Genomic DNA, 27088 nt, shown 5'->3' on the forward strand with positions numbered 1-27088 from the left:
GAAAGAGATTTATTATTATTTTATACACAGCTTGTTGCTGCTGGTTGCACTATTGCTGGGAGCACAACTGTATCACTGATGCAGTTCTCCCTGTTTCCATTAAGCTGGTACTCATCTTGCCGACCTCAGAAGAATGATTAAACACGCCTGGTGTTGGTTAAAGGCACGACATTAATGGCACGACATCAATGGCACTACAGTGGATCAAACTCAAGACTATTATCTTAACGCAGCCACCTTAACCATTAAGCCAACACCAGGCTTAATAAAGAGATGACTTGGTGAATAGAGAACGTGATTTTGCTCCAACAAATCATTACTTGCAAAATCGAAAATTCGATTTTGTAAATAATGTCAGCATACTTGCAAAATCCAAGTAACTGCGTCATGATTTCCTGTATTTATTTGTTTTCGGAGTAACTGGGAGATGCCCATTGTTTTTGAAGTGAAAAAGTCACAGCAAGGTCATGTTTCCTGACATCGTTTTTTAAATAACTTGGCACAGAGGCATTGTTGAGATTTCCAGTTTGTATTAACGACATTCTCCAAGACCAGTGCTTTAAAATCGGTGATTGGCAATCCCTTATCGTCAGTCATTTTCTCAAGTTGTCCAGATAAAAAATTGTGGACCTTAAGGTCGAATTTCTAAAATTCGTCAATTTTCATCTGATTAACTTGAGATTTGAACAGGATTTACATTATTGGGTTACTTAATTGGTTCACCAAAAATCAGAACGATCAATTTAGTCGTTTTGGTATGTCAACAATTTATGTGACAAATTCACCCTATTACAGGTCGGAGACCCCTTATCCAGCAAGCATGGGGAATTCGGCTTGCCACTTTTGGGGATTTGCCAAATTTCAGGTCTCCATACCTATCGTGTACAATACTTATGATACAGATAATATTTTTACATTAATTTGCAATAATATTGGGGCAGAGAAATAAAAATATAGACACAAAGTGGTTTTCAAACCAAGCAATAAACAAAACCGTTGCTCCCCAAGCTAGCTTGCTACTCATGTAAACCACCGGAAAGACCTTCATTCCAGTGAAGGCTCGAGGCTTCTGGTTCTTTCTGATGATCAACAATTTGCACTTGTACGTACCAACAGCATTGGCACAGGCGAGTACCGTTAGGTGCTCTTTGTTGTCTTTGACGCCCGATGGTGGTGCTTCTTCTCCAGAAGCGCGAGGTTTTTCCCGCCAAATAATTGAGCATGGGGTGATTAACTTTTCAAAAGGCTTTCGCAATGAAAGGGTTAAAATTGAAGGACTGTGGGGTTTCCAAATGTTGCCAGTTTTGGGGTCTTTTCAGTTTTTTGGTTGCTAGATAAGGGGTCCCCTACCTGTAAAATCAGAGGACTTTGTGATTTTATTATTGCCTTATCTCAAAAGGTTTTCAAGACATCAGATTGAAACTTACTAAGCTTATTTGTGCTTATTTGTAGTATATGTGTTAAAATTTTCATCCAAATTAGTCAAAGGTCAAGACCATCCAAAACATGAAAAACACCGATTAGGCCACAACTAGAAAACGTATCAACCAAATTTATCTATCTATAATTCCAGCAATGTGTGTGTGTGTGTGTGTATGTGTGTGTGTGTGTGTGTGTGTGTGTGTGTGTGTGTGTGTGTGTGTGTGTGTGTGTGTGTGTGACCGCTGTTTCTCGACAACCACTGGTCTGATCTAATTGAAACTTGCCAGGTATATTGCTGGTGACCTGAGGATGTGCCTTTTCAAGGTTTGATATTAATCGGACAAGTGCTTCCCAAGTTATGGCCATTTATTTACCAAACCAATGAGAAGACACGTTGTTGCGTAGGCGTGGCCGATGGGGAAGGGAACCTCAGCCGCGTTCCCCATTGTGGTTTACAACGTACGGACTTCCGGATCCATTACGGGTTACAACATACGGACTTCCGGAGAGTGATGACTTCGTGCATTCTAATAATTTCTCGATTTCTTATGCGCATTTATAGATAAACACAATGCCCCAAGTTATGATCGTTTTCATATTAGATGGTGCATAAATTTCGGTAACATCAGAGTGCTGGTATGCTCCGAACCAGGAAGTAATTTTTTTTTCTCTCTCTTCTCTTCTCTTTTTGTTTTTCCTTGTGATGACATTGGGAAAAGGCAAAATACGTTGGCGCAAATTGAATAATTGGCCATTAAAACTAAATTGCAAATAATCGTAACTGCCATATGTGAACTTCCGGACAGTGAGGACTTCACTTCCTGAGAGTGACGATTACTGTATTCTTTCTCGATTCTTTCTTTCTCGATTTCTGTACTTTCTCGATTTCTTTCTCGATTTTCTTAAACCCAATACCCCAATCCAGTCAGTAAAGATTACTGTATTCTTTCTCGATTTTTTTTTCTTGATTTATCGACTTACTGTGTTGTTTCTTTCTCGATTTCTATACTTTCTTAAACACAATGCCCCAATCCAATCGTCGTTTATGACAGCGAAGGAACGAAGCTGCGCATCGTGCATGTGCAATGGAATCCAACGAAGCATGAGCTGCTCGCTTGACACGCGACGCAACACTCACGACAAGACGTCGTGCAGCTCAAACGGATGAAGAACGAACTGCTCGCTTGGCAGACAACACTGAACGCGAGGCAACGCGTCGTGCAGCTCAAACAGAGGAAGAACGAACTGCCCGCTTGGCAGACAACACTGAACGTGAGGCAAGGCATTGTGCAGCTGAAACAGATGAAGAACGAACTGCTCACTTGGCAGACAACACTGGATGCGAAGCAAGGCGTCGTGCAGAAGAAACGGATGAAGAACGAACTTCTCGCTTGGCAGACAACACTGAACGCGAGGCAAGGTGTCGTGCAGCTGAAACGGATGAAGAACGAACTGCTCGCTTGGCAGCCAACATTGAACGTGAGGCAAGGCGTCGTGCAGAAGAAACGGATGAAGAACGAACTGCTCGCTTGGCAGACAACACTTGACGCGAGGCAAGGCGCCGTGCAGAGGAAACGGATGAAGAACGAGCTGCTCGCTTGACACGCGACGCTACGCACGTGACAAGGTGTCGTGCAGCTGAAACGGATGAAGAACGAACTGCTCGCTTGGCAGACAACACTGAACGCGAGGCAAGGCATCGTGCAGAAGAAACGGATGAAGAACGAGCTGCTCGCTTGGCAGACAACACTGAACGCGAGGCAAGGCGTCGTGCAGAAGAAATCCCTCACCAGCGAGAAGACCGGCACGTAAGGGATGCCGGGTTTGAAAGGTTTTTTTTTTGCATGTATGGCCACGCATGTACGGCTACGCACGTACGGGCACGTGAGACCGAAGGAACGGCCTGTGTGGTTGTTTCTGGCATGCGGTTTGAAAGTTTTTTGTTTTGTTTTGTTTGCATCTACGGGCATGCACCTATGAGCATGTACTCATTATTTATAATCATGTAAAACACTTGATAGGAAAAGTTTTTGAAATTGCCAAATTGCTGTTTCCATGGAAACTATTTTTATTCGGATTTCACAAGTATTGTGCTTCGACATCTTTCTTGTTACTTGCGAAAATGGAAGATTTTAAAATTGTATTGGAAGGTTGCATGCGTTATTCTGCTGGTTACTTGCAAAATCAAAGATCTTTCAAGTATATTGGTCAGTCAATTTTGATATTGTCGATTTGTTTGTCTGTTTGTCAGTCAATCGCCTACACATCACAACTCCAAACCATCGTCATTAACGTTTACAGAGTTGTGGAGGTAGTCTCAACTGAGAAGCCTATGATTGAGGTCAAAGGTTATCTTGAATTTGAATTTTTTATAAAGTCATTTTTCATCTGATTGACTTGAAAGTTGAACAGGATTTGCATAGTCTGTCACTGAATTTGGAAACCAACTATTTTTGAGGTCAAAAGGTCAAATTTCTAAAATCATCAATTTCTTTCTGAAAAAAATCGTCAACTTTCATCCGATTGACTTGAAAATTAAATAGCAATTTCACTGTGCATTGCTGAATTGGGGACACTAACTTTTTGAGATCAATAGGTCAAAGGTCAAGTGAAGGTCAATTATCTAAAATCATCAATTTTCACCTGAAAAATTGTCAATTTACATCCTACTAACTTTGAAGTTGAACAGGATTTGCATCACTGAATTGGGAAACCAACTATTTTTGAAGTCAAAAGGTCAAAGGTCACCTCAAGGTCAAACTTTCAAAATCATCAATTTCAATCTGAAAAATAATCAATTTTCATGCGATTGACCTGAGCTTTGATTAAGATTGTCAATTTTAATCTTAACGAAATGGACAATTTGATGTATCCATGGCAACCTTCGAAGAGGGGGGTGGATTTTGCAAGTATCGTGCTCTGCACGACATCTTTTTCTTGTTTGTTTGTTTCTCTTTTTTATGTTTATCACCTACAGGTCACAATTTTAAACCAAACTTCACAAAACTTCACCACATGGTAGAGTTTGTCATAAGCAAGAAGCCTATTGTTTTTGAAGTCAAAAAATCAACATAGGTCAAAGGTCAACAAATTTGTCAAATTCCTAAAATCCTCAATTTTCATCCAATTGACTAGAAATTTGAACAGGATTTTCATATCAGCTCACTGAATTCAACCACCAATTATTTTTGAAGTCAACATCGGCCAAAAGTCAACAACAGGTGAGATTTCTGAAATCCTTAATTTTCATCCGCTCGACTTGAAATTTGAAGAGGATTGCTATTTCAGGTCACTGAATTCAACTCTCCAATTATTTTTTTAGGTCAACATGGAACAAAAGGTCAACATAGGACAAAAGCCAACAACTAACCAACCTGGAATGTCTAAAATGCTCAATTTTCATCCCATTGACTTTAAATTTGAAGAGGAATTGCAAATGAGGTTACTGAATTCAACCACCCATTATTTTTGAGGTCAACATCGGCCAAAAGGTCAACATAGGCCAAATTTTTTAAATTGTCATTTTTCATCTGATTGATTTGGGATTTGAAGAGGAGTTGCATATTTGGTCATTGAATTCAACCACCAATTATTTTTGAGGTCATATTTGTTTTCTGGATTTCACAAGTATCGTTCTATACTATGCATCTATGCATTTTTCTTGTTTTTATTTGTTGGCTGTGATGTTATGCTATGTTGCATCTGCACATACGTGGACAGGCTTGGTGTGCAATTGTCGGATTAAAAGGTTGTTGGACAATGGCGGCGTTCTGGTAACCCGTGTTTCTCTTTGCCTCTTGACAAACGTTTCGGTTTTGGGAGAACTGAACATTGGCCAATTTGATCTTTGGGTTTTCTGAAAATAATGAAATCCATCATCACTTGGCGATGTTGTGTGCTTGTTACCCTGTCAGTCTTCCTTGAGTTCTGCATATAATGATAAGAGTGAATATCAGAAATGTCTCATTTTGACCAATATCCACTGTAACTGCAGCAAAGCAGCCCAAGCACATGAGGTGCAGCCCAAGCACATTAGGTATGCATTATGTCAGGTAAGGTGTTTCATTGACTTAATTGACGGTTAAATAGCAGTGGATAGATTAAAGTAGTACGTGCATGGACATCTGCATTTGGAATCATCTGACTAATTCAATTTTAATTTTAAATGAAAATGGAATTAAACATTTTGAATTTTTCGTTCTGTGAACATCAAACCAAGAGAGCCAAGATTCCTCAAAACGAGTATAAGGTCAAGTCAAGCTCCATACATAGATGACTTAATGTCTTATCTAAATGAGCAGTTCAGTGGAATGGTTCAGAGTGATATGAAGTGTGTTTAGCTTATGCCAAATATACTTTATAAGACAGCTGACATCAAAATATCATCGTCAGATTTATTGCCAGTGTATGCAGGTGACTTTGATCATGGTCAGTTAAGTTGACCATGGTCAAACTATAAACTCCTGCCCTGACTCCTTCTTGGAACATGCAATGGCAAACCACCCAGTATAGTCCTTGCCATGAGACTGTTTCAGCAGCCAGGATGCTCTGGAAAGAGTTTGGACATTGGATTGAACTAGTACGTGCCCGTAAAAAAAAAATAATAATAATAAAAAATAAATATTCAAACCGTGAGCAACAAACTACAACCACAAAGGCCATTTCTTCGCTCTCGTGTGCCCGGACGTGCGTGACCCGGAAGTTCGCATATTATTCGCAGTTACGATTATTCGCAATTTAGTTTTAATACCCAATTATTCAATTAGCGCCAAAGTATTTTACCTTTTCGCAATGTCGTGGCAAGGATAAACAAAAAAAGAAGAGAAGAGAGAAAAAAAATTACTTCCTGGTTTGGAGCATACCAGCACTCTGATGTTACTGAAATCTATGCACCGTCTTATATGAAAATGATCATAACTTGGGGCATTGTGTTTATCCATAAATGCGCATAAGAAATCGAGAAATTATTAGAATACACGAAGTCATCACTATCCGGAAGTCCGTACGTTGTAACCCGTAATGGGGAACGCGGCTGAGGTTCCCTTCCCCCATCGGCGACGCCCACGCAACAACGTGTCTTCTCATTGGTTTGGTAAATAAATGGCCATAACTTGGGAAGCACTTGTCCGATTAATATCAAACCTTGAAAAGGCACATCTTCAGGTCCCCAGCAATATATCTCGCAAGTTTCAATCAGATCGGACCAGTGGTTGTCGAGAAACAGCGGTCACAGACACACACACACACACACACACACACACACACACACACACACACACGCACACATTGCTGGAATTATAGATAGATGAGATCAAGGGAAGCAGTATTTTTCTCCCGTGATTGTATTTCCAATAAAATAATTATAAGCAGCAACTTTGGAAACAAGACTTTTCAGGCGGACGTATGTGACTTTTCCAGGTGTTTCAAAGAGGATCATTATTGATTTGTGGATCATCATTCATTAATTAAGAGATTATGTTAAACATCTCCAAAGGATTGTATTACAACAATTGGTATTACAATTGAATCCATCTCCATTTTATTAAAGTTCATGGTTGTTTGTGAAGGATTGAAGAAAGAAATACAACTTCAAATTAGCTGGAGGGTTTATTAAAGAAACACAATTTTCTTTTTGCTGACAGCAGACACATGTTTATCTTGAATACCATTTTGAGAAGATAACCGAAGGCTGAGATTACTTAATGGCAAGCTTTAACCTGGCCAGAGAGGATAGTTATAGAGATAGAGATAGATTCGTTGTTTCGTCTATCCAAACTTACTGAATGTGACAGAGTGAGACTGGAATTTACACATTAAACTGGAGCTGATTAAGAGGGGATCTGATATTTTGAAATAATGAAGGGCGTGGATGAAATATTGTGGGATTTATTTATTTATTTATTACCAGGACGGACAATGACATGACCTCAGGGAAATAGCTTGAGTGTAAAAACAAACAAACAAACAAACAGGAGAGTTAGGACCAGAACAAGGCAGGGGTATTCCACAGGGAGTTGTCGATGTATGGAATAGTCCTTCTGGGAAAATGGTAGGGACAGTAGATATAGCATTGGATAGTTACTGTTAAAGGAGCTAGAGAGATACAGCGACTTCAGTCTGAAAGGTAGGCAGCTCAGGACTGGTTTGTGAGATCTGTGGATGTTGTGTTGTCTGGGTAGTGGGATTTTAAAAAGAAAAACAAATAATTTTAACATTTTATTATTAGCTCGCCTGTTCGAAGAACAGAGAGCTATAGCGATACGCCCAGCGTGAGCGTGAGTGTCAGCGTGAAAATGTTAAAGTTTTTGGTGCAAGTTATTTCCTTTCTAATGTTTTTTATCGACCACACTAATTTTTACTGATTACAATATACAAATCCATATATTGCTTTAAAATTATTTGAATCAGACTTCACTTTAATGGTTTATAAAATAATATTATTAGACTTGTCTTTTAAAAACGATAAATGTATAAACAGGCGAGCATTGGGTGCCTTTGACACCAACTCTCTGGTTATTGTTGTTGTGAACAGTCTTGCCTGTTGCATGTACATCTTCCTCTCTCCCATGATTCTCCTTTCTCTTTCCCATTTCTACCCTATCTTCTCGAGCTTCCCACATCCCTCCTACTCAATCCTTCAACAAAAACACCACTACATAACTTTGTTTGGATTGAGTTTCAGGTGTGTAGATTTCAGGTGTCCAGGTGACCTCATCCTGTGTATGGGTTTTCTTTTGTTGTAACACTCTCCGCTATCTCCGGCTCCTCGATGTATGTAGCTGTCTGTCGTAGTTTCTCACAAGTATATTTAAACTGTTTGACATCTGCCACAGAAAAGATTCTCGAGACAAGACTTGTTCCCAACTTTAAAATTGCAACATACAAAGCAACAACAACATGATAATAATAACAATAATAATCATCATTATCATAATAATAGTTATAATAACAATAAGCAAAAATAATATTAATACCTTTTCATTGTTTATCATTCTAGCATTATCTGTAGATTTCAACATACATTTTTAATGTGAGGAAATGCAGCTTTGTGTTACTACAAAGTCTCAAACTTGAGAGTAAAGGGTGTCAGGAAACAAAAACCCAAAGGAAACCGGGGAAATGCATACACCTTCATGAAACACTCCTTTAGGTAACACGCAAGTTAAAATTTGCTGTATTTCCTCTTTCGATGACATGCACACAATTTAACTCCGTTTAACAAAATCAGCATCTGTCCTGAACAACAATCAGAGATGAAATATGATGTATGATAGGAATCTCATGAGAACTTCTTCAGATCTCATGAGAAGTTTTTATATCGGCACTAACTCAGGATATTGAATTCATTGGAAAAGGTACCATAGCATGCTTTGATGGGGACATCAAGGCCAGCCCAGCAGGCCTCATTTTTGGTGTTTCCATCCTGTCTCTCTTATCTTTCACAATGTTTGCCCTCTGGCCCAATAAACAAGCCAGGCCACCAGTTTGTTTGAGCCACATTCCTGAAAGTGCACTTTTAACAACCCCCAACAGTCTCTCTCCCCCTTTCCCCTCTCTGTCTTCCTCTCCCCCACCTCTCTCTCTCTCTCTCTCTCTCTCTCTCTCTCTCTCTCTCTCTCTCTCTCTCTCTCTCTCTCTCTCTCTCTCTCTCTCTCTCTCTCTCTCTCTCCCTCTCTCTCTCTCACTCTCTCTCTCTCTCTCTCAATCTCTCGCTCTCTCTCTGACTCTCTCTCTCTCTCTCTCTCACCCCCTCCTCTCTCTCACCCCCTCCTCTCTATCTCTCCCCACCCCCTCCTCTCTCTCTCCCATAACCCACCGCTCTCTCTCCCATACCCCACCGCTCTCTCTCTCTCTCTCTCTCTCTCTCTCTCTCTCTCTCTCTCTCTCTCTCTCTCTCCCCACCCTCTCTCTCTCTCTCTCTCTCTCTCTCTCTCTCTCTCTCTCTCTCTCTCTCTCTCTCTCTCTCTCCCCACCCCCTCCTCTCTCTCTCCCCACCCCCTCCTCTCTATCTCTCCCCACCCCCTCCTCTCTCTCTCCCATAACCCACCGCTCTCTCTCCCATACCCCACCGCTCTCTCTCTCTCTCTCTCTCTCTCTCTCTCTCTCTCTCTCTCTCTCTCTCTCTCTCTCTCTCTCTCTCTCTCTCTCACACTACCCCCTCCTCTCTCTCCCCCAACCCCTGTCTCTGCATACCCCACCCCTCCTCTCTCTCTCCCCACCCCTCCTCTCTCTCTCTCCCCCCACCCCCTCCTCTCTCTCTCTCCCATACCCCACCTCTCTCTCTCTCTCTCTCTCTCTCTCTCCTCTCTCTCTGTCTCTCTCTCTCTCTCTCTCCCTCTCTCTCTCTCCTACCTTCTCTCCCTCATCCCTTGTGCCCCCACTCTCTCTCCACTTGAATTTATTCCCCTTTGAGAAATTCCAAAAGCTTTGAGGTTTACTTCAGAATTCCTAAGCCTTTGCATAACATATTGCTTTCTATACACTGTAGTGAAATACAGTAGAAAAGTTCAAACGAACAATCTTATACCAGTGAAGCATAATTGTAATATTATAATCAACAACCATCGGAAATGTGAAAACACTTTCATGTTTGCACGACGGCGTGACTCCATTTCAGGATTTGAGAACCTGTATGACTTGGAAATTCCGTAAACGATCACAATGCATTTCTAACAACAGTATAAGGATCGTTCCCTCTTCATTCACTTCTACCCCATCCCAACCACCGCTACACCCACCAGCCACCCCCGTTCCTTCATCCATCCACCCTTATTCCTGATAAGTATTCAAGTGTGAATTGTTCTGATAATTTACTCAATCTACTACAGATCTTTTGGCTTTTCGTACAACTTTGAAAAAGCACAGTATTTTTGGAGAACTTGTCAGTATGCCAGTCCTGTATTTACATTGTTTTTTTTTTTTAGCAGCTAGCAGCAACAACACTGATGGGAAAAGTCTTTACCACATCCACATGAAGTGACCACTGTCATTTGGTGCCAGCAAAGGTTTACATTAGTTTTTCACATGTCCTGCATTTCAGGGAACTGAACGTTGCCAGTTTGTTCAGTGTTATCATAATCGAGCTTTGTTTTTTTTTTTGCTCTTAATTAATTCATGATCATCTGGATCATAGAGTTCATCAGGAATCCTATTTGCACGCCGACGCTTGTCCCAGGGTAGAGCAAAGGAAAATACAATTTCAATCCAAAACGAAACCGTTTGAGTAAAAATGAATACAAAGGACCAATTTTGTTTGAGAAAATATTAAACTCAGTGTACTTAGTGATATAAGGGGCCTTGCTTTTAATTCTTCTTGAATCAAAGGAACTTCAGAAACTATCTGCTACTCTAATGTACATCATATTGCATCTGTATTGCGTCAACGTTGTATACGAGTGGCCAGCACTGCGACCAGTCAGTATGCTATGTACAATATTAGAGTTAGCATCCAGGAGAATCTCCGGTTGTTGCAATGGGAAGCAAAGAGAGGAACACAATGGCCTTGTTTCACAAGCTTCATGAGACCACGCCAGTCTTGTGAAGCCACAAAGGCAATGTGCAGGTCCAGTTTCCAAGAAATGAAAGACGACACGGGAAATATTTTTCCCGTTTATGTTTAGTCACGTACACCTGTGAGCAATCCGTGACGTTTTTGCAGGAATCGTCTTTCAACATATGGTCACCGAGTCGAAATCCGTGCGTCACTGTCGTAAATGAGCGCAACGCTGAAAGTGGAGTATGGTTCATGTGACGTGTGTAGTCGTCCACTCACAAGCTCTAAGAAAAGAGAATCTCCCGCGGACAACTCGAGCACAAGATGCATTACCGCAGCACCCCCTTTCGGTCGATCAACCCGTCGTGGTCCAGGCGACTTCTCAATCTCCTCAGGGCGTGGGCCGTCTGAGTCGAGGTAGATGAGTGGTGAATCGCTACGACTCAAGATGGCAAATATTGTACTGCTGGCCTCTGGAACGAGGACTGCACCCAGAAGGTAGCGCCCCGCAACTGGTGCAGTGAAAACCCCTGGAGGATGGCAATGAAAGGCAACAAGCGCCCAAGAGGAACTTGAGTACAGATAAACAATCTGAGGGCTTTGAGTTGTTCCTGCTGGAAAACGCATTCTAGAAAACTGTTTATTGAGAAGAAAAACAAAGTTTACTGTCGTGCTGGAGAGAACATCCAGATATTTCACTTCTATGGCAGTGTTGGTTCTGCTTCATTACATTACATGAGCTATTTCTTCATCAATTTACACTTCTCCATCTTCACTAAGACATGCTGGTGAAACAATTGCAACAAGAAAGGCACTCGGTAGAGCGTATACCTCCGCCAGGCTGAACAGTTTACGCTTTGTATCCCATGAAGGGCCGGATCTGCATCCGGACTTGAACCAAAATCGAATCGGTTTATTCTTGTCACCTAACAAACTCATCCACCAAATTTTGTTATAACTCATTCATTTCAGCCAGCTTTGTGATGTGGTCAGTCATTCCCTATCATATGATATTTCAATTGCTTGAAATATCATGCAATACATATTGTTTTTGGCCCCATCTCTCAATGGTGCAGAATCACTTAATAATTAAAAAATTATCGTATATGGATCCAGATTCGGATCTTCACCGAGATCAAATAGATTGGGCCTGGTCACTCACCCAACCTGTCCACCAAGTTTCGTTCGAATCCGTCCATAATTTTTTTGAGATATTCTGCTGGATATAGTTTTTGGCTCCATCTCTCATTGGTGAAGAATCACTTTAAAATTATCATATCCGGATCCAGATCTTCACCAAAATCGAATCAATTGCTCCTCGTCACAAACCCAACCTGTCCACCACATTTTGTCTAAATCCGTCCACAACGTTTTGAGATATACAGCTCACAGACAAACAGCCACTTGGAGAGAAGTCTAACATGAACTATTTCACTATTTCCACTACATGGAAGGTAATGTTGTGTGCTTGTTGTGATTTGACAGGTAAAAAATGTGGTCGTTCGAAATAATGAGGTGACAACTTGGATACAAGACGAATAACAGGGAATCCGATCTACCGACCTGTTTGTGGATTGTAATGGTTTCCGTCGTTCAAAAGGACGTTCGTGAAGCGTATGATCTTCCCCTCCTGCTGCGGTTCTTGTACTGCCGCTGTGAAAGCCACCCAACGGGAGATGGCCTCTCGACCTGCCGGAAAACCCCACAAAAAAAAACTTTCAAAACTGGAAAACCCTTCAGCGGTCCCAGCAGACCATTGCACCGTGTGATGCTGATGATATGATCAGAGTTGGACAATGACTTCAAGGTTTCTCTTCCTTAAATCGTTAGTTCCAAATATACATATTTGATAAGCCCCACTAAGTCAGAATCAAAAAAATACTACACTTGTATAAAGCTACGACTACTGCTACTTCTACTTTCTGGTGCTCTGCCAGAAGGCAGATATAGAACTCCCAAAGATTAAACTGGGTGGTTTGCTATTGCCTTCCCAGTGGTATTTAGGACAGGAAATAGGAATTTGGGCAGGCTGCTGAAGATAGTTCACCTACTCTTCAGGGATTTTTTTTACGTCCACCAACTAAAGCTGGCAAACAGAACACCCAGCTTCACATCCATCCGAGGGACGGCACACACATTGATTAATGACCCTGCCAGTGAAACAATGGGATGATAGTTTATAGCTGGTTGGATTCGAAGGCAAGAGATCAGAAGCGAGAGGGTGTACCTCTAGGTTATCCCATCATCGAAGATCATCAACAGCATAAGACCATATTTCTTAATTATGTATGAACAAATATTCGGTAAAATAATTTCCTCATTGTGAACAGATTATTCTTGTTTAAAAAGGCATAATGATGTTCACTTTCGCTACAGTAATTCAATCAAAATGGAATTTCACAACTCAATGGCAATTCTCCTATGGAGAGGTTGTTGTGGTGCAACACTTGCTTCCTCAATAAGGAAGGCTCTTTCGACTGAGGGCAACTTTAGGTCACTCTGCAATGCTCGCAATACGTGTATATCCATCTTTAGGCAAGCCAGAAAACATGACATTTCAAATCTCAAGGTTACACTTTCCCACCAAGCTCCTTCCTCAAAGACGTGGTGCTGTGCCAAGTACGCTTGTGGTGTCTGCTTCCCATGCATCCTCTCCCTTATCGCAAATGGCGTCACCATAGGCTCTGCTAGAACTGAGGCAGAATGCCTCGACCAGGTGTTTGCCCACAAGTATTGTTCCCAACCCATCCTGCTCTGTTCCCATCTTACCCCCTCAAACACACTGTCTATTGGACTTTGTGCCCTTCTCGCTGGAAATCTGTCGAACTTCAACCCTACTTCAGCAACAGCTCCAGATGGCATCAGTGTCCATTCTCAATCCCTGCTCTGTTGCTGATTACTTCTCCTCTGTGCTCTTCAGCCTGTCCTTCTTTGACTAGTTCATCTGCCTGGAAGTCAGCAAACATCACTCCCATCCTCAAGAAGGGTGCAAATGATGGTCTCAGTTACAGACCAGTAAGCTTACAGTTAACATCATCGTCGTTGAATCCATCATTGATGCTGATATCAAGTCTTTCCTCCATTCAAACAGCCTGACCTCTGACCATCAGTTTGGATTCCATCCCAATCACTCAACTCCAGATATGCTGCTCTTTTCTCAAAAATGCATGTTGGAGGCCCTACATCTAATTCAAGAGGTCTGGACCGTTCCCTTATATATATATATACCTTGGGCATTCAGCACAGTCTCACAGCCTATTCTGCTTGCCAAACTCTCTGCCAGTGGCGCACCTGGCACCCTGGCATTTTTACATTCTTCACTCGCATAGTCAATGAGTTGCTGTTGATGGAACTATCTCCTCTCCTGACCCAGTGTAGTCAGGAGTTCCCCAACTCAGCCTTTGTCCCAGTCTTGTTCCTCATCCACATAAAATACTTCACTGATGGCTCTTTCTTTTTGCATATGGCTCCACAACTCATTACATTGTACAGCATCCCATCCGACTGAGAGGCGAAAGCAACTGTGTCAGTCTCTGTTGATCTGAAATTGATTATATGCTGGTGTGATAAATGGAACGTGTTTTTCAATTGAGGCAAATCTCATAGTCTCACATTGTTGCTCTGGTAAGATTGTTTATTTAACATGCTTTCCATGGTCAGCTAGTGGAAAAGATTCACTCTCTTGAACTTCTAGGTCTCACCATAAGCCATGACCTCTCCTGGGCTAACCACATCACAAAGTTGGCTTCAAAGCCAACCACAGACTGGGTATCTTCAATCACTTAAAATCATTCCTTGATAAACCACAACTATTCACAGCTTACAAGGCCATTGCCCATAGCTCAAAAGAGTACTGCTCTGTCCTATGGAGCTAATGGAAAAAGTTCTGTATTTTTTTAGACTTTCGTGGGTTAATTCATGTATGATTTCTTGAATGTGGGTAAAACATCAATGAATGTGGGTGCAAAGGTTCTTGAATGTGGGTACAAAGGTGACATCATAATATAATCATAATATAATGGGTGTAAGCCTAGAACTTCTAACACACTTTTCTCCGAACATATTCTGTTCATACTTCCGAAATCTTCACATTATGTGTTCCATGTATTTACGCAGGTGATAGCGGATTCAAAAAATCGAATATAGATAGAATTTTCAAAGAGGGAATCGATGACGTCACAATCAGCAGCATTCAGCTTCAAACCGATGGACGACCTGCTTTACTTAACTAAGTCTATGAGTTCAGGACGTTTGTTCAACTCAGCATTTACGACTTTTATCCTGCCATGTTGTTAATCTGTTGATGGAGGTAATATAGAAACGATGAACATGTCAAATCGTTCGTGTTACTCATCCGGCACTATGTGTCAAGGACAACCATCTAAAGCGACCGGTCTGAAACGCTACCATGGGCACCCAGACACGCCACCAATATGAACTGAGCTGTTGAATGCGACACAAAACATCCAAAGAAACTACCTTAACCGAGTATTGTGATCTGTCCTGTCCCCCATACCCGTCGTAGACAGGTATCTGCTAATGTTACACAATGAAGTGAGACAAGCAATGTACCTCCATCCATCCCATTCATGGGGACCATACTCTGTGCAGAGCGTTGGTTCTGCCTAATCGGGCTCCTTAGCTATTGGACACAATCCTGGATGGGTCGCCACTCCGAGACAGGATACCAGCAAGCTGGCACTCATTTTGCTAACCTCAGAAGGATGACAGGCAGAGTCAACCCTACCTGGGATTAATTCAACAGCCGAGTGGGATTTGAACTCAGGATCCTCGGATCCCAAACCCATCACTCAGTCATTAAGCCAACACCACACAAAGATTTGGATGAAAATAGATAATTTTAAAATTCGGCCTATGTTGACCTTTTGGCCTATGCATACATCCATTGGGACCGTACTCTGTGCAGAGCGTTGGTTCTGTCTAAGCAGGCTCCTTGGCTATTGGACACAATCCTGGACAGGTGGCCACTCCGTCACAGGATACCAGCACGCTGGCACTCATTTTGCCGACCTCAGAAGGATGACAGGCAGAGTCAACCCCACCTGGTATTAATTCAACAACCGAGTGGGACTTGAACTCAGGATCCTAGGATTTCAAGCCCATCACTCAGCCATTAAGCCAACACCAGGCATATATTTGGATGAAAATTAACAATTTTAGAAATTCGACCTATGTTGACCTTTTGGCCTATGTTGACCTCAAAAATAGTTGGTGGTTGAATTTAGTGAGGTGATGTGAAAATCCTGTTCAAATTTCAAGTCAGCTTGATGAAAATTGACAATTTTAGAAATTCTGGCCTATGTTGACCTCAAAAATAGTTGGTCGTTGAATTCAGTGACTTGATGTGCAAATCCTGTTCAAATTTCAATGCAGTCGGATGAAAATTGAGGATTTTAGAAAATTGGCCGATGTTGACCTTTGGCCTATGTTGACCTCAAAAGAGTGACCACGATATCACACGGTCATGTAACATGTGGTAAAGTTTAAATTTCCTCCGCTGAACGGTTTTCAATGTATGCTCTTAACAAAATGCAGACATGAACGACGTACGCCATACGTATGTACGACGTATGTACGCAATCGATCGCTTAACCCTGCCTTTCATTTCACGAGCGCAGGGTAATAATTTTGTCCAGAAAAAAGGACTATAACCTTTGGGACCCATCGAGGAGAGAGGAGTAAAAGTTTTATCGAAATTATTGTTTTCCAATCGCACATCATTGTGCTCAGACAGCATGCTGCGCCCTCTTATGGACTCTCCGCTTTCAAAAATGTCTATGTACGTCATCATGACACTGCTGAGTCAAAGAACACAAATGGAAAAATATTTGTTATGCGAGCATTGATGTGATATTCTATATTGGAATGAGGATCGTCGAGTGATGAAATATTTCGCCATTTAGATATTGTTTTGAAATCAGTATATGAAGTGATCTGTTTTTTAATTATTCTCATGAGGAGGTGATGAAACAGGTATCGAGGAGAACATTGAAATATGTGAAACTTCATTTTTTTTTTTTTTTACAGGATCTAAGGCTCATAGTGGAGCTGCTACACACATCTCACTCACATGGACACAGACATGAATACATGAGACACTAGAAGGGCATTCGGTAGAGCGCGTACCTCCGCCACGTAATGCCTGATCCATGAGAGCATATCTAGCCCAATACATTTTTGAGATATCATGCTGTGCAGTACTATATCGGTTTTGGCCCTTTCTCTCAATGGTGAAGAATCACTTAAAAAAATTAAATAACTCTCGTATCCAGATCCGGATTCAGATCTTCACCAAAATCAAATCAATTTGTCCGTGCCATACATCCAACATGTCCACCAAGTTTCGTCCGAATCCGTCCCCAACTTTTTGAGATATCGTGCTACGTATCGGTTTCACACCGTCTCTCAATGGCGAAGAATCACTTAAAAAATTATAGTTGCCGGATCCAGATCCAGATCTTCATCATAATCTAATCCGTTCGTCTTCGTCACACACCCAACCTGCCCACAAATTTTCAACTGGATCCGTCCAGAACTTTTTTGAGATGTCCTGCACACAAACCAACAACCAAACAGACAGACAAACAGACAGACAAACAGACAGAAAGGGGTAAAAACATGTCCTCCCTCACCTTCGGTGGCGGAGGAAACAACACAGGACCGTTAGACGAGACAAACAGCCACTGAGCTTGGGGGGAGTGCCGTCACTTCCCGGGACACACTGAGTACCGGTGACATCACAATAATGGCACGACATTTCTCACGGTGGAAGCAAAAGGACTCTTTAGGAGCACCCTCAGAGAACTCATATGGGTCCCTACAACCACCCATCTGCACTAAAAGAGCTCTTTTGCTGAGACGGAGAGTTAATGCCTGAAACGTCAGTTTCTCCTTGCTTCCCACGGCGGTTAGCATACCTCAATCAACGTCCTACAAGCCTGGTGTTAGGCTTAGCGGCGAGGGTGGCTGGCTTAGGATTTTGGCATTCTCAGTTCGAGCCCCGTTAGCTGCTGAATTAACACCGGGTGGGGTTGACAGCCTGTCGTCCTTTTGTGGTTGGCGAAATGAGTACCAGTGCACTGGTAGAGGGGCACAGCCACGCTTCCAAGAAATGATAGCTTGGCTGCCGGATAGCTATCATATGCAAGAACAGAACAGAATCAACGTCTTATTGAGTTCATTCATTGTTCTACCTGTCCACTGATGCAGATTGACACTAGCTTTCACGAGCAAGACCAGTTCATCATCGAACTCTCATCTACTCTCCTTGAGCCTTTTCCCTCCTTTCCACCACCTCATTGATTTATTAGTGTGGGATGTCTTTGGTTTCCTCTTCCCCTTTAACCCCCAGTCAGTCTGTGAACCTGCCGCACTATGTGAGCCTTGTGATTTCTGCATCATAAACATTCTAAAATCAAAACAGTTGCGCGGCATCTTATGACAAGGGCAAGCCTAATTCTCAATTATATTGGCACTGGTAGACTGATTAATTTGAAAGGAAACAATGGACTGACGACGTTTGCATCATTTTCCTCCAACTGTTCGCCAGCAAATCGGCTCGGATCGGGCCAGGTTTGGTTCCAGAAATGCATCTCCGACCATTTTGTGTCGCCTTATCACATAGCATCAGCACAGATGTGCGAGACTTCAGTTTTTTGTTTTTATTGTGACATTTTATCTGCACATTTTCACCCAAGGTCAAACTTTCCCATCCTTTTGTTTCGCTTAATGTCAACAACGTGAGAGAAGAGCGACTTCACATGCTCGAACGTTTTATGTTGACATTTCCGACTCATATGTGACACACATGCACTAACACTTTGGATGAAATACAAAGTAGCAAAGATAATTAAAAAGCAAACAATCAAAATGAACCTCACCCGGAAGTCCTCGGGGTCCTGGTAGGCCAGCGACTCCAGGAATGCCCTCCAGACCCATTTGCCCTGGCTCGCCCTTTGCTCCTGCATGTCCTCCCATGCCTGGCTGTCCAGGAGGACCGGCAGGTCCAGGAAGACCTGGAAGACCCGGCTCCCCGACTAGGCCCGGGAGACCTATTGGGCCAGGGGGTCCAGGCTTTTTAGCTTCTTTGAGATCTGTGAATGAGATGTGGAAAATGAATGTGAGAAAAAGTGAAGAATGTTGCGTTTTCATTCTGGAAGAATTTGATTGAGAATAATAAGGTGGCTGAAAATCATGCACTGAAACAGCAATAACCTTTCTCCATCTTTAGGAAATCGGAAGAAATGTAAAAGCATCAACAAGTCGGCAACAATGGGACCATCATCTCACAACAAGCCTTACCCTTAAGAATATCCTTAAAGTTGTGACCGACATGGTCTAAGGAATTGTTGATTCTGGCAAGACGTTTATCCAGGTAAATGTGCAGCTTGTCAACTCGGTCACCCAGCGTCTTACTTTCATGACAACAGGTAGTCATATAATTGTCAAGACCTTTTATCCGTTCATTGAGCCGAGTCACATGGTCACCAACATCAGTCTCGAGTCTTTGCAGGATTTTTCGAAGACCATCGAGCTTCTCACTTGCTGTCTCAAGGGTCCTGATGCGATGCTCCACCTCATCTTTACACACCTGGCTTTCTGATTCAATTCGATGTTTTATATGATCCAAGCCACCTTCCAGCCCCGCCAATGCTTGACTCTGGCCTCGTAGTATTGTGTTCTGCTCATCAACTTGCTCTCGCACCCAGGAAATCCGCGCACTCAACCCAGCATCAGCTTCTTGCACTGTTTCATTCACTTTGGTGACTGCAGCATCACATTTGGATATTGAGTGGTTGATATTGGTAAGTGATTTTTCAAGCTCCACCATTCTATCTCCAATGCCATCCAGCACCACCCAGATCTTTGCCAAGCTTCCATCACTCTCACTTCCGCCTTGGATGCCGGTTACATGTCGGATAGTAATGTTGAGCGATCGAATCCTGTACTGATTTTCATTCACTGTATCACCAATTGTAACTATTTTTGGGAACAATTCATCACGAAGAGACACAATAGCATTGGTGCAACTGGTTGGGCAGCCACCGCCTTCTGGCCCATTTAACCATGCACCACCACGATGCACCTGGCCTGTGAGGTGAGTTAGGTTTGTGGTTATCTTCATATTTTCACGCCTCAGTGTTCCAATTTCAGAGATTACTCGGTTCAAATCTGATTGGAAACGCCCGATCTCATCTTCCCAACGTGTTCTAGCATCTTCAAGAGCACGCAGCCTTCCTTCCAGTCCTTGGATCGAGGTGTCGGGGAAAGCTGACCAGCCTGGTGGAGGTTTTTCCCGAAGAGACTCGATTGAAGCCCAGAGCTTACGCAATTCCTCACGGTGAGCAGCTGCACTGTGCTGAGACTCTTCCTGGCGGCGAACTGCCTCACCTTCAACCGCGCCGAGACACTTGTCATGGGCGCGGCTTGTCGATTCTTCAACACGTCGCAAGGAAGCGTTGATTCGTTCTTCAATTTCATTCAGCCCTGCTCGTAAATCCCATCCTGTGACAGTGTTCCCCGGCCCATTTGTTTGATGCTCTCGTGTGCGTCGCACCTCAGTTGAAAGAGTTGCGAGGCGTCTTTCGGCCTTTTCCAGTCTTCGCCTGAGTTTAACTGCATCTTCACAGCAGTCTTCCCGAGTTGCACTATTCAGGCTTTTCAGTTGCCTCTCATAATGATCTCGCCAGCTTTGACTCTCATCCCTGAGTCGGCTGAGTGCCAGATCACTTTCAGCTTGCCTTGCTCGAAGCTCCTCCAACTCAGCCCTGCATCCACAACTCGCTGCACTGGCATATGGTGGCGACAACAAATTGGAACGGATCTCATTGATAATGTCGCCGCGAAGTTGCAATAGACGCCTATCCAGCGCTCCAGATTCAAGGTTTGTTTCAACGACTGTGGCCGCACCATTCGCACCTTCACCAGGAAGATTGCCGTGATGTCGGTCTCCAAGCTCTTTGATAATAGAGTTAATACGAGCATCATGGTCCGAAAGAGTTCCCCTCAGGTGATCCAGGGCCTTTCCTTTACGTTGCAATGTAATATTGACCTCATGGAGGCCTCGAAGGAGGTTGGATGATGACTGCGATGGTTGGGTATGCTTGTGCCCTGCGAGACTGACATCCTCCGGACGGAATCCGTTGAGGTTGTTGTTGTAGGTGTTTATGAGGTTGCGCAAGTGATTAGAGTCCTCATTGAATGCACGCTGCAGGTTGGACAGAGTGTGTTGCAAGCCATTGACAGTATGAGTTAGCTGACGGACGTCACCTTCCAATGAGTTTATCTTTTCTCCATCAAGGTTTCCTCCTGCGAACAGCACCACAACTCAAAGCATCTCCTCAATAGGCTTACATGACCACACAGTTGTAAATGATTACTTGTTTTGTTTGTTTTTTTCTGTGATCTAATAATTTGAATGTGGTTTTTCCAGATGTGGCGGCGTAATGGTTAGACTCTTAGAGCGTCCACTCTGATTTTTGGATGTCAGTGGTTCAAACCCGACCCCGGCCAAGTAATTTTAAAAACCACTGAAAAAATTATTAACATGTTACTTTCTTGCTTGATGCTCAGCAAAAAAGGAGAGAGCACAGACAAACAACCATAGGTTGGCAACCACTGTGCAGGCTTTATGGGCCTCACGACCTCCTCCTGCATTGAAGAACTCATGATGGTAGGCATATTCAGTAACAGAATGTAAAGACAAAGTTGCTTTCAGTTATCTGATGGAGTCTGGCCTGAATCCTTAAACTTGATGCCAAGAAATATTTTGGATGAAAACGTTTGTAAGCTGCCCACTTCCCAAAATAAACCAAAAGCTTAGGCAACGACTACCGAGAATCACTGCGACCTTTCAAAATGACATCATGTTGGCTAGCCTACTCATGGTCTGTACACAGCTTAAGGATCATGAGAGAACTTTGCAGACATCACATACATGCCAAGGACGTTAAGAGATATGAATGCACTTTTATACGAATTACAGTGTCTATACAGTCCCGGAGGAAGACCAAAGACCCCTTGTTGATAGAAACATCGAGCTTGAGCTTTATACACTACTTTTTGGTGCTTTTGGTTTTGAATAAGCACATTCGGAGACAAGGCACAAATGATTAATCAAAGAAAATGGGATTTGAACCTGGGAGCAGAGCTTCACCAGCTAAGTGCTCAGATGGGAATGGCAAGCATTTATAACCCATCTGCATCTGGGCCGAATTTGTTGAAAACTTTTGTCATTATATTAGATATGTTATTATCGAGCTGATGGGATGACCCAGAGGTACGCACACTTGCCTCCAAGCTTTGTGGCGTGGGTTTGAATCCAGACCCAGCCATAAACCGACACCCTGGTGCTTCACAGGCAAGGTGATTCATCAGTGTGTGTGCCACCCCTCGGATGGATATTAACCCGGGTATCTTGTCCAAGGGCATTAGTTGGTGGATTTTAGTGATCCTTCTTGAAGAGTAGGCGAGCTATCACCGACACCCTGGCCAAATTCCTGCCCCATCAACTCGCGGGAAGGTAGCACCACCTGGCCAAGAAACTGCTTCAGCATTTCGGGACCTGCCTTTGTGCAGAATATGAATAAGGATGTTATTATTCTCTCATTTAAACTTGTAAATACATTTCCAATTGAAATTGGTCCCATATGATTATCATAGTTACAGGTCAATAAATTATTAATAAACAGCTTGAAAACTAATTTTCCAATTTATAATTCTGAGTTTCACCTCCACAATATGGGAGTTTAATTTATTTGATTGAAGTGACAACTCATTACCCCACACACAAAGTGCAAAGCAGGGTTAAGTTAAGTAATTATTGGTTCACTGTCTATGTGTGTGTGTCTACAGGGTGTGTTCCATTACAAAGTGGCTTGCTTGATTCAAAGCACTCAAACAAGCACTCCAACGGAACAGAGTACCGGCACCACTGAACAACATGGCGGGCGCCATGTAAACAATGCCATTGTGGAACTGGAGCAAATGCTGTCAGGGCCGTCGTTTTCGGTTTCACTTGGTCCTCTTGTGGCAACTTTCCCGAACAAATACATTGTGTTAGCAGCGACTACAGAATATGAGGAAGATGGAAAGAAAGATAAAGAAATGGGGAGTCAGAAGGTGGAGCCCTGGGCCAAACGTATCTATGGACCTACAACTGTGCATTTATTTTTTGGGGGGAGGATCGGGGGGGTTGGAGGGAGGGTTTGAATGGTTGAGGATCTTGAAGAATTAGGATGAAAAGTAGAAGTAACAACAAAGGTATGAAATGCACATTTCAATAATACTGGTGGAGTACCCATCTTCTGGGTGGGTAGAGTTTCCGCATTATTTTCTGAAAAAGTGTCGTTTATATATTGCAAGAATACTATTTTGATGTTTGTGTGATGTGTGTTTAAAGGTGTCTAATGGTTGTAAAAGTCTACAGGTCTAAAGGATCGAAGGTGTCTAAGAGATCAAAGAGGTTCAAATGGGGTCTATAAGGGTTCTTAGGGTCTAAAGGGGTAACTTCAACTCGAACAGGTCTCTGGAATTTTCAGCTCTTAACTTCAACTCTAACAGGTCTATAAAGGTCGAACAGGTTTCTGGAGTCTTAAGGGGTCTAAGGAGCCTAAAATATTTAAACGGGTTTAAATGGTTCTAAGGGACTGCAGGTTTATGGGGTCCATAAGAGTAAAGGTCAAAGGGGTCCAAAGTGTTTATCGAGATCCAAAAGGTCTATCTTGGTTTAAAGGGTCATAAGGTGTCAAAAGGTCTAAAGTGTCTATACAGCCAAAGGGGTCATAAAAGGTCTAAAGCATCTGTGGGATCTAAGGGTCTGAAGGGTACATTCCAATAGTACTTTGGGACTCAGGGATCTAAAGGGTCCAACAGGTTTCAAGGGTTAATTGGGTCTCAAGGGGCCTGAATTTCTTGAGGGGTCAAAGGGGTCTAAAGGATGTAAATTCTTAGAGGTGTCTTAAGGGTCTAAAATGTTTAAAGGTTCTTAAAATATCTAACTAATGGGTCCAAAGGGGTCTAAGCAGTCTAAAGGGTCTGAAGTTTTAAAAGGTACATTATAAATAGACGCAGTCACTGTGTAATTATGATGTTCATACAGTACAAAATAAAGAGACTTTAAGTATGTAGTGCAACTTTTTCCACAGCCAGACATACAGGCAGATATGAATGGCTTCTTATAGTATAGATAACACTGGTATGCCTCTGACCATTTCATTGGTTGTAGTATTGTTTTGAATCAGACTATGGCGGCCATTTTTGCTAACATCAAGAAACACCTCTTTTAATCGCTTGCTCCACTTGCCGAGCGGCTAGACGAGTGGCTCGCAAAGTGCTTGATACAGAACGACTAGCTTGGAAAGTGATAGCAAGCTGCTTGCTAACGGAACACCCTCCCACCGCCCCCACCCCTCAGATGTTAGTCCATGATCGAGGAACTACTTAATTTCAATTTAACTTTATATATTTAACACTGTAGAACACGAATCAGAACATGAATCGGAATACGAACCTACAGTTCCGCAGTACTTTGGCTTTGAATTTGGCAAATTGTACGGAATCTCATCCCAAGCGAGCACGTGCTACCTCGGACGGAGCAAGGCAATTGTTTTGGTGTGTCTGACTTTCTGGCAGTCAAACTAATTGAAAATTATTCCAAACAGGAAACTTACTGTTTTTAAGTGCATCATAAAGGACACAAACAACAAGCGCAAATAACTGATGGAACGTATGAAATAAGGTGGTGGCTAAGACGGTGCATCAACGGCGGTAAACTTCTGAATTTTTTCTTCTTCAGCCTTTAAGGCCTTTATTTTATTTCAATTGAATTATATACTTGAACACCGTAGAACACAAATCGGCTTGTCTGCACTTCCAAAAACCTAGTTTAGCAGTACGGTACTTGGACAAAATATTACGCCATTTTACACCATTTCGACCAATCGAATTTTCCGCTCGTGCTCTGAGCATTGGGGAATATCGAGATTCAAACAAAATTGCGGCTCATAGGAAATATAGATCGTGCTCGGAAGCAAAAAGCAAGAGTTCAAAAGGCCCTTTCCACGTCCATGTTTTTTTTCAGGAATGTGCAAGACAAGGTGTTCTATGAACTCTCTAGTTTAACATTTGATGGAGGTGACAGCACGTTGAATAATCCATCATGAAACGCTTACATTAAGATGAAGACGTTGGCTTGACGGATTTCTCACCTGGGTTCCGATGATTTGGCAGGCTGGCTGGTCTACCGGGCACAGGTATCATATCCCCGTGTGAAATGCCAGGTCGAGGGGTGTGGGTTACGGGTACAGTTGGATATTCAGAGACACGGATCAGGCAGTTGTGACCGCTATAACCAGGACAGCATCGCCACTCCATCTCGTTCACCTTTTTGTACGCGATCTTGTAGCGTGGGCGAACACACATGCGGTATCTGGTGATGTTGAGTAAAGAACATTGTTGAGAATTATTACACTGAACATACAGGCAAGAACTATCTGTCGTTTCACCGTCATCATTATCATCAGCAATGTACCATACTTTTCACAGAGCAGTGGAGCTGTTGAAGCATTTTTTGGGGAACGGTTGTGCAGGGTGGTTTGCAATTGCTTTCCCGGCAGTCAAGTCATGGCAGGAATTTGCAAGTTGGCCAGCATGCCAGTGAAAGCTCCTAATTTGTCCAGGGTTCTACTCTTCATAAAGGACGCCATGGGATCTTTAACTTACACAAACTAATGCCGGAAAATGGGACGCATAGTTTCATGGCCATCCGAGGGAGGGCGCACACATTGACGTCAATCGCTCTGCCTGCGAAACACCAGGGTGAAAGTTTATAGTTGGTTCGAGATTCAAACCCAGGCAAGACTGCTCAGAGAAAAGTGCTCACATCTCTCGGCTATCCTGAAAGCCCAAGCAGCCATTTGTAGGGGCATCAAAACATGGCTTGAGACAATTTTGTGGACAGGTGGAGGATACTTATCCTCTGTACTCCAAAGTCCACCAGGTGGCGATATCAATATATGCAGCTCGTTGGTGATCAAGCTGCAGCATCTGGAGTTAAAAAAGAAATTGTATACAAATTGAAGTCTCATGGAAGTTGTGGGTCATAATTTTCCTGATTCAATCTAAAGTTCACTCATAAACTTGTGAAAATACAACCGGTCACTGCACCTCCACATTTGGTCGTTGTCAATGGCAATTTGCCTTGTGGAGGTGTCCACCCTTGTGCGTACAGAAACTTTGAAATGATCCATTTACACAGCAGATGATGGATGATCCGCTCGTGGAAAGTCACGGCGGATGACCAGGTTATTCTGGGTGTTCTGTCATGGACGGTATTTTTATATCACGTGTAAATATTTTTCCAAAGCGTCATTTTGCTTACGTGAGGACACGTGGGCAAGCGTACTGTCCCCAGGCACACGGCTGGTATTCGGCCTTGGCGAACCTTTGCAAGCCATCCTCCACGACACACGAAACTGTCCGTGATACTACAAACGCACACCAGTTCCTGCAGAACACAGACAGCACACCTGTCACGTGAGCACGTCATATTATTTACTATGATCACCTGGTGATCTCAGTGTTCAGATCAAATCATCATGTGACCATGTCACGCTTTAAACAAAAACAAATGGATAAATACACCAAGTTGTTATTGCGAACGGTGAGTCAGTGATGAGAGATTTTTTTTTTTTAAAGAAAGGAAACCCCAGCTGACATGCTTTAGGTTTTCTTAAAACGCAGGGTTCACCGGACCATCCAGATGGGAGCATTATCAGATCTCTTTCTCTTTCTCTATCTATCTATCTATCTATCTATCTATCTCTCTCTCTCTCTCTCTCTCTCTCTCTCTCTCTCTCTCTCTCTCTCTCTCTCTCTCTCTCTCTCTGTCTCTCTCTCTCTCTCTCTCTCTCTCTATCTATCTCTCCCTCTATCTATCTCTCTCTCTATCTATCTCCCTCTCTATCTATCTCCCTCTCTATCTATCTCTATCTCTATCTCTCTCTCTCTCTCTCTCTCTCTCTCTCTCTCTCTCTCTCTCTCTCTCTCTCTCTCTCTCTCTCTCTCTCTCTCTCTCTCTCTCTCTCTCTATCTCTATCTCTATCTCTATCTCTATCTCTATCTCTATCTCTATCTCTATCTCTATCTCTCTCT

At 42.7% G+C, this 27088-nt stretch overlaps 1 protein-coding gene across 1 annotated transcript in view; it reads right to left on the reverse strand.

Annotated features, from left to right (window-relative positions):
• Positions 1 to 10287: 10287 nt before the first annotated feature.
• The window catches only part of LOC147017353 (EMILIN-1-A-like), a 29231-nt gene continuing 12430 nt past the window's right edge, over positions 10288 to 27088 (reverse strand). Inside the window, exons 2-7 of the mRNA XM_085846948.1 lie at positions 26316 to 26441; positions 25144 to 25364; positions 19238 to 21244; positions 18817 to 19029; positions 12479 to 12604; positions 10288 to 11445 (exon numbers count right to left, since the gene is read on the reverse strand). Of these exons, the coding sequence (XP_085703074.1) occupies positions 11102 to 11445; positions 12479 to 12604; positions 18817 to 19029; positions 19238 to 21244; positions 25144 to 25364; positions 26316 to 26441 (3037 nt within the window). The 3' untranslated portion in view covers positions 10288 to 11101. The remainder of the gene's footprint in view (positions 11446 to 12478; positions 12605 to 18816; positions 19030 to 19237; positions 21245 to 25143; positions 25365 to 26315; positions 26442 to 27088) is intronic.

Source organism: Eptatretus burgeri, chromosome 11, assembly GCF_056783735.1.
Source record: "Eptatretus burgeri isolate ZD-2024b chromosome 11, Ebu_testis_v1, whole genome shotgun sequence".
Classification (NCBI taxonomy): domain Eukaryota; kingdom Metazoa; phylum Chordata; class Myxini; order Myxiniformes; family Myxinidae; genus Eptatretus; species Eptatretus burgeri.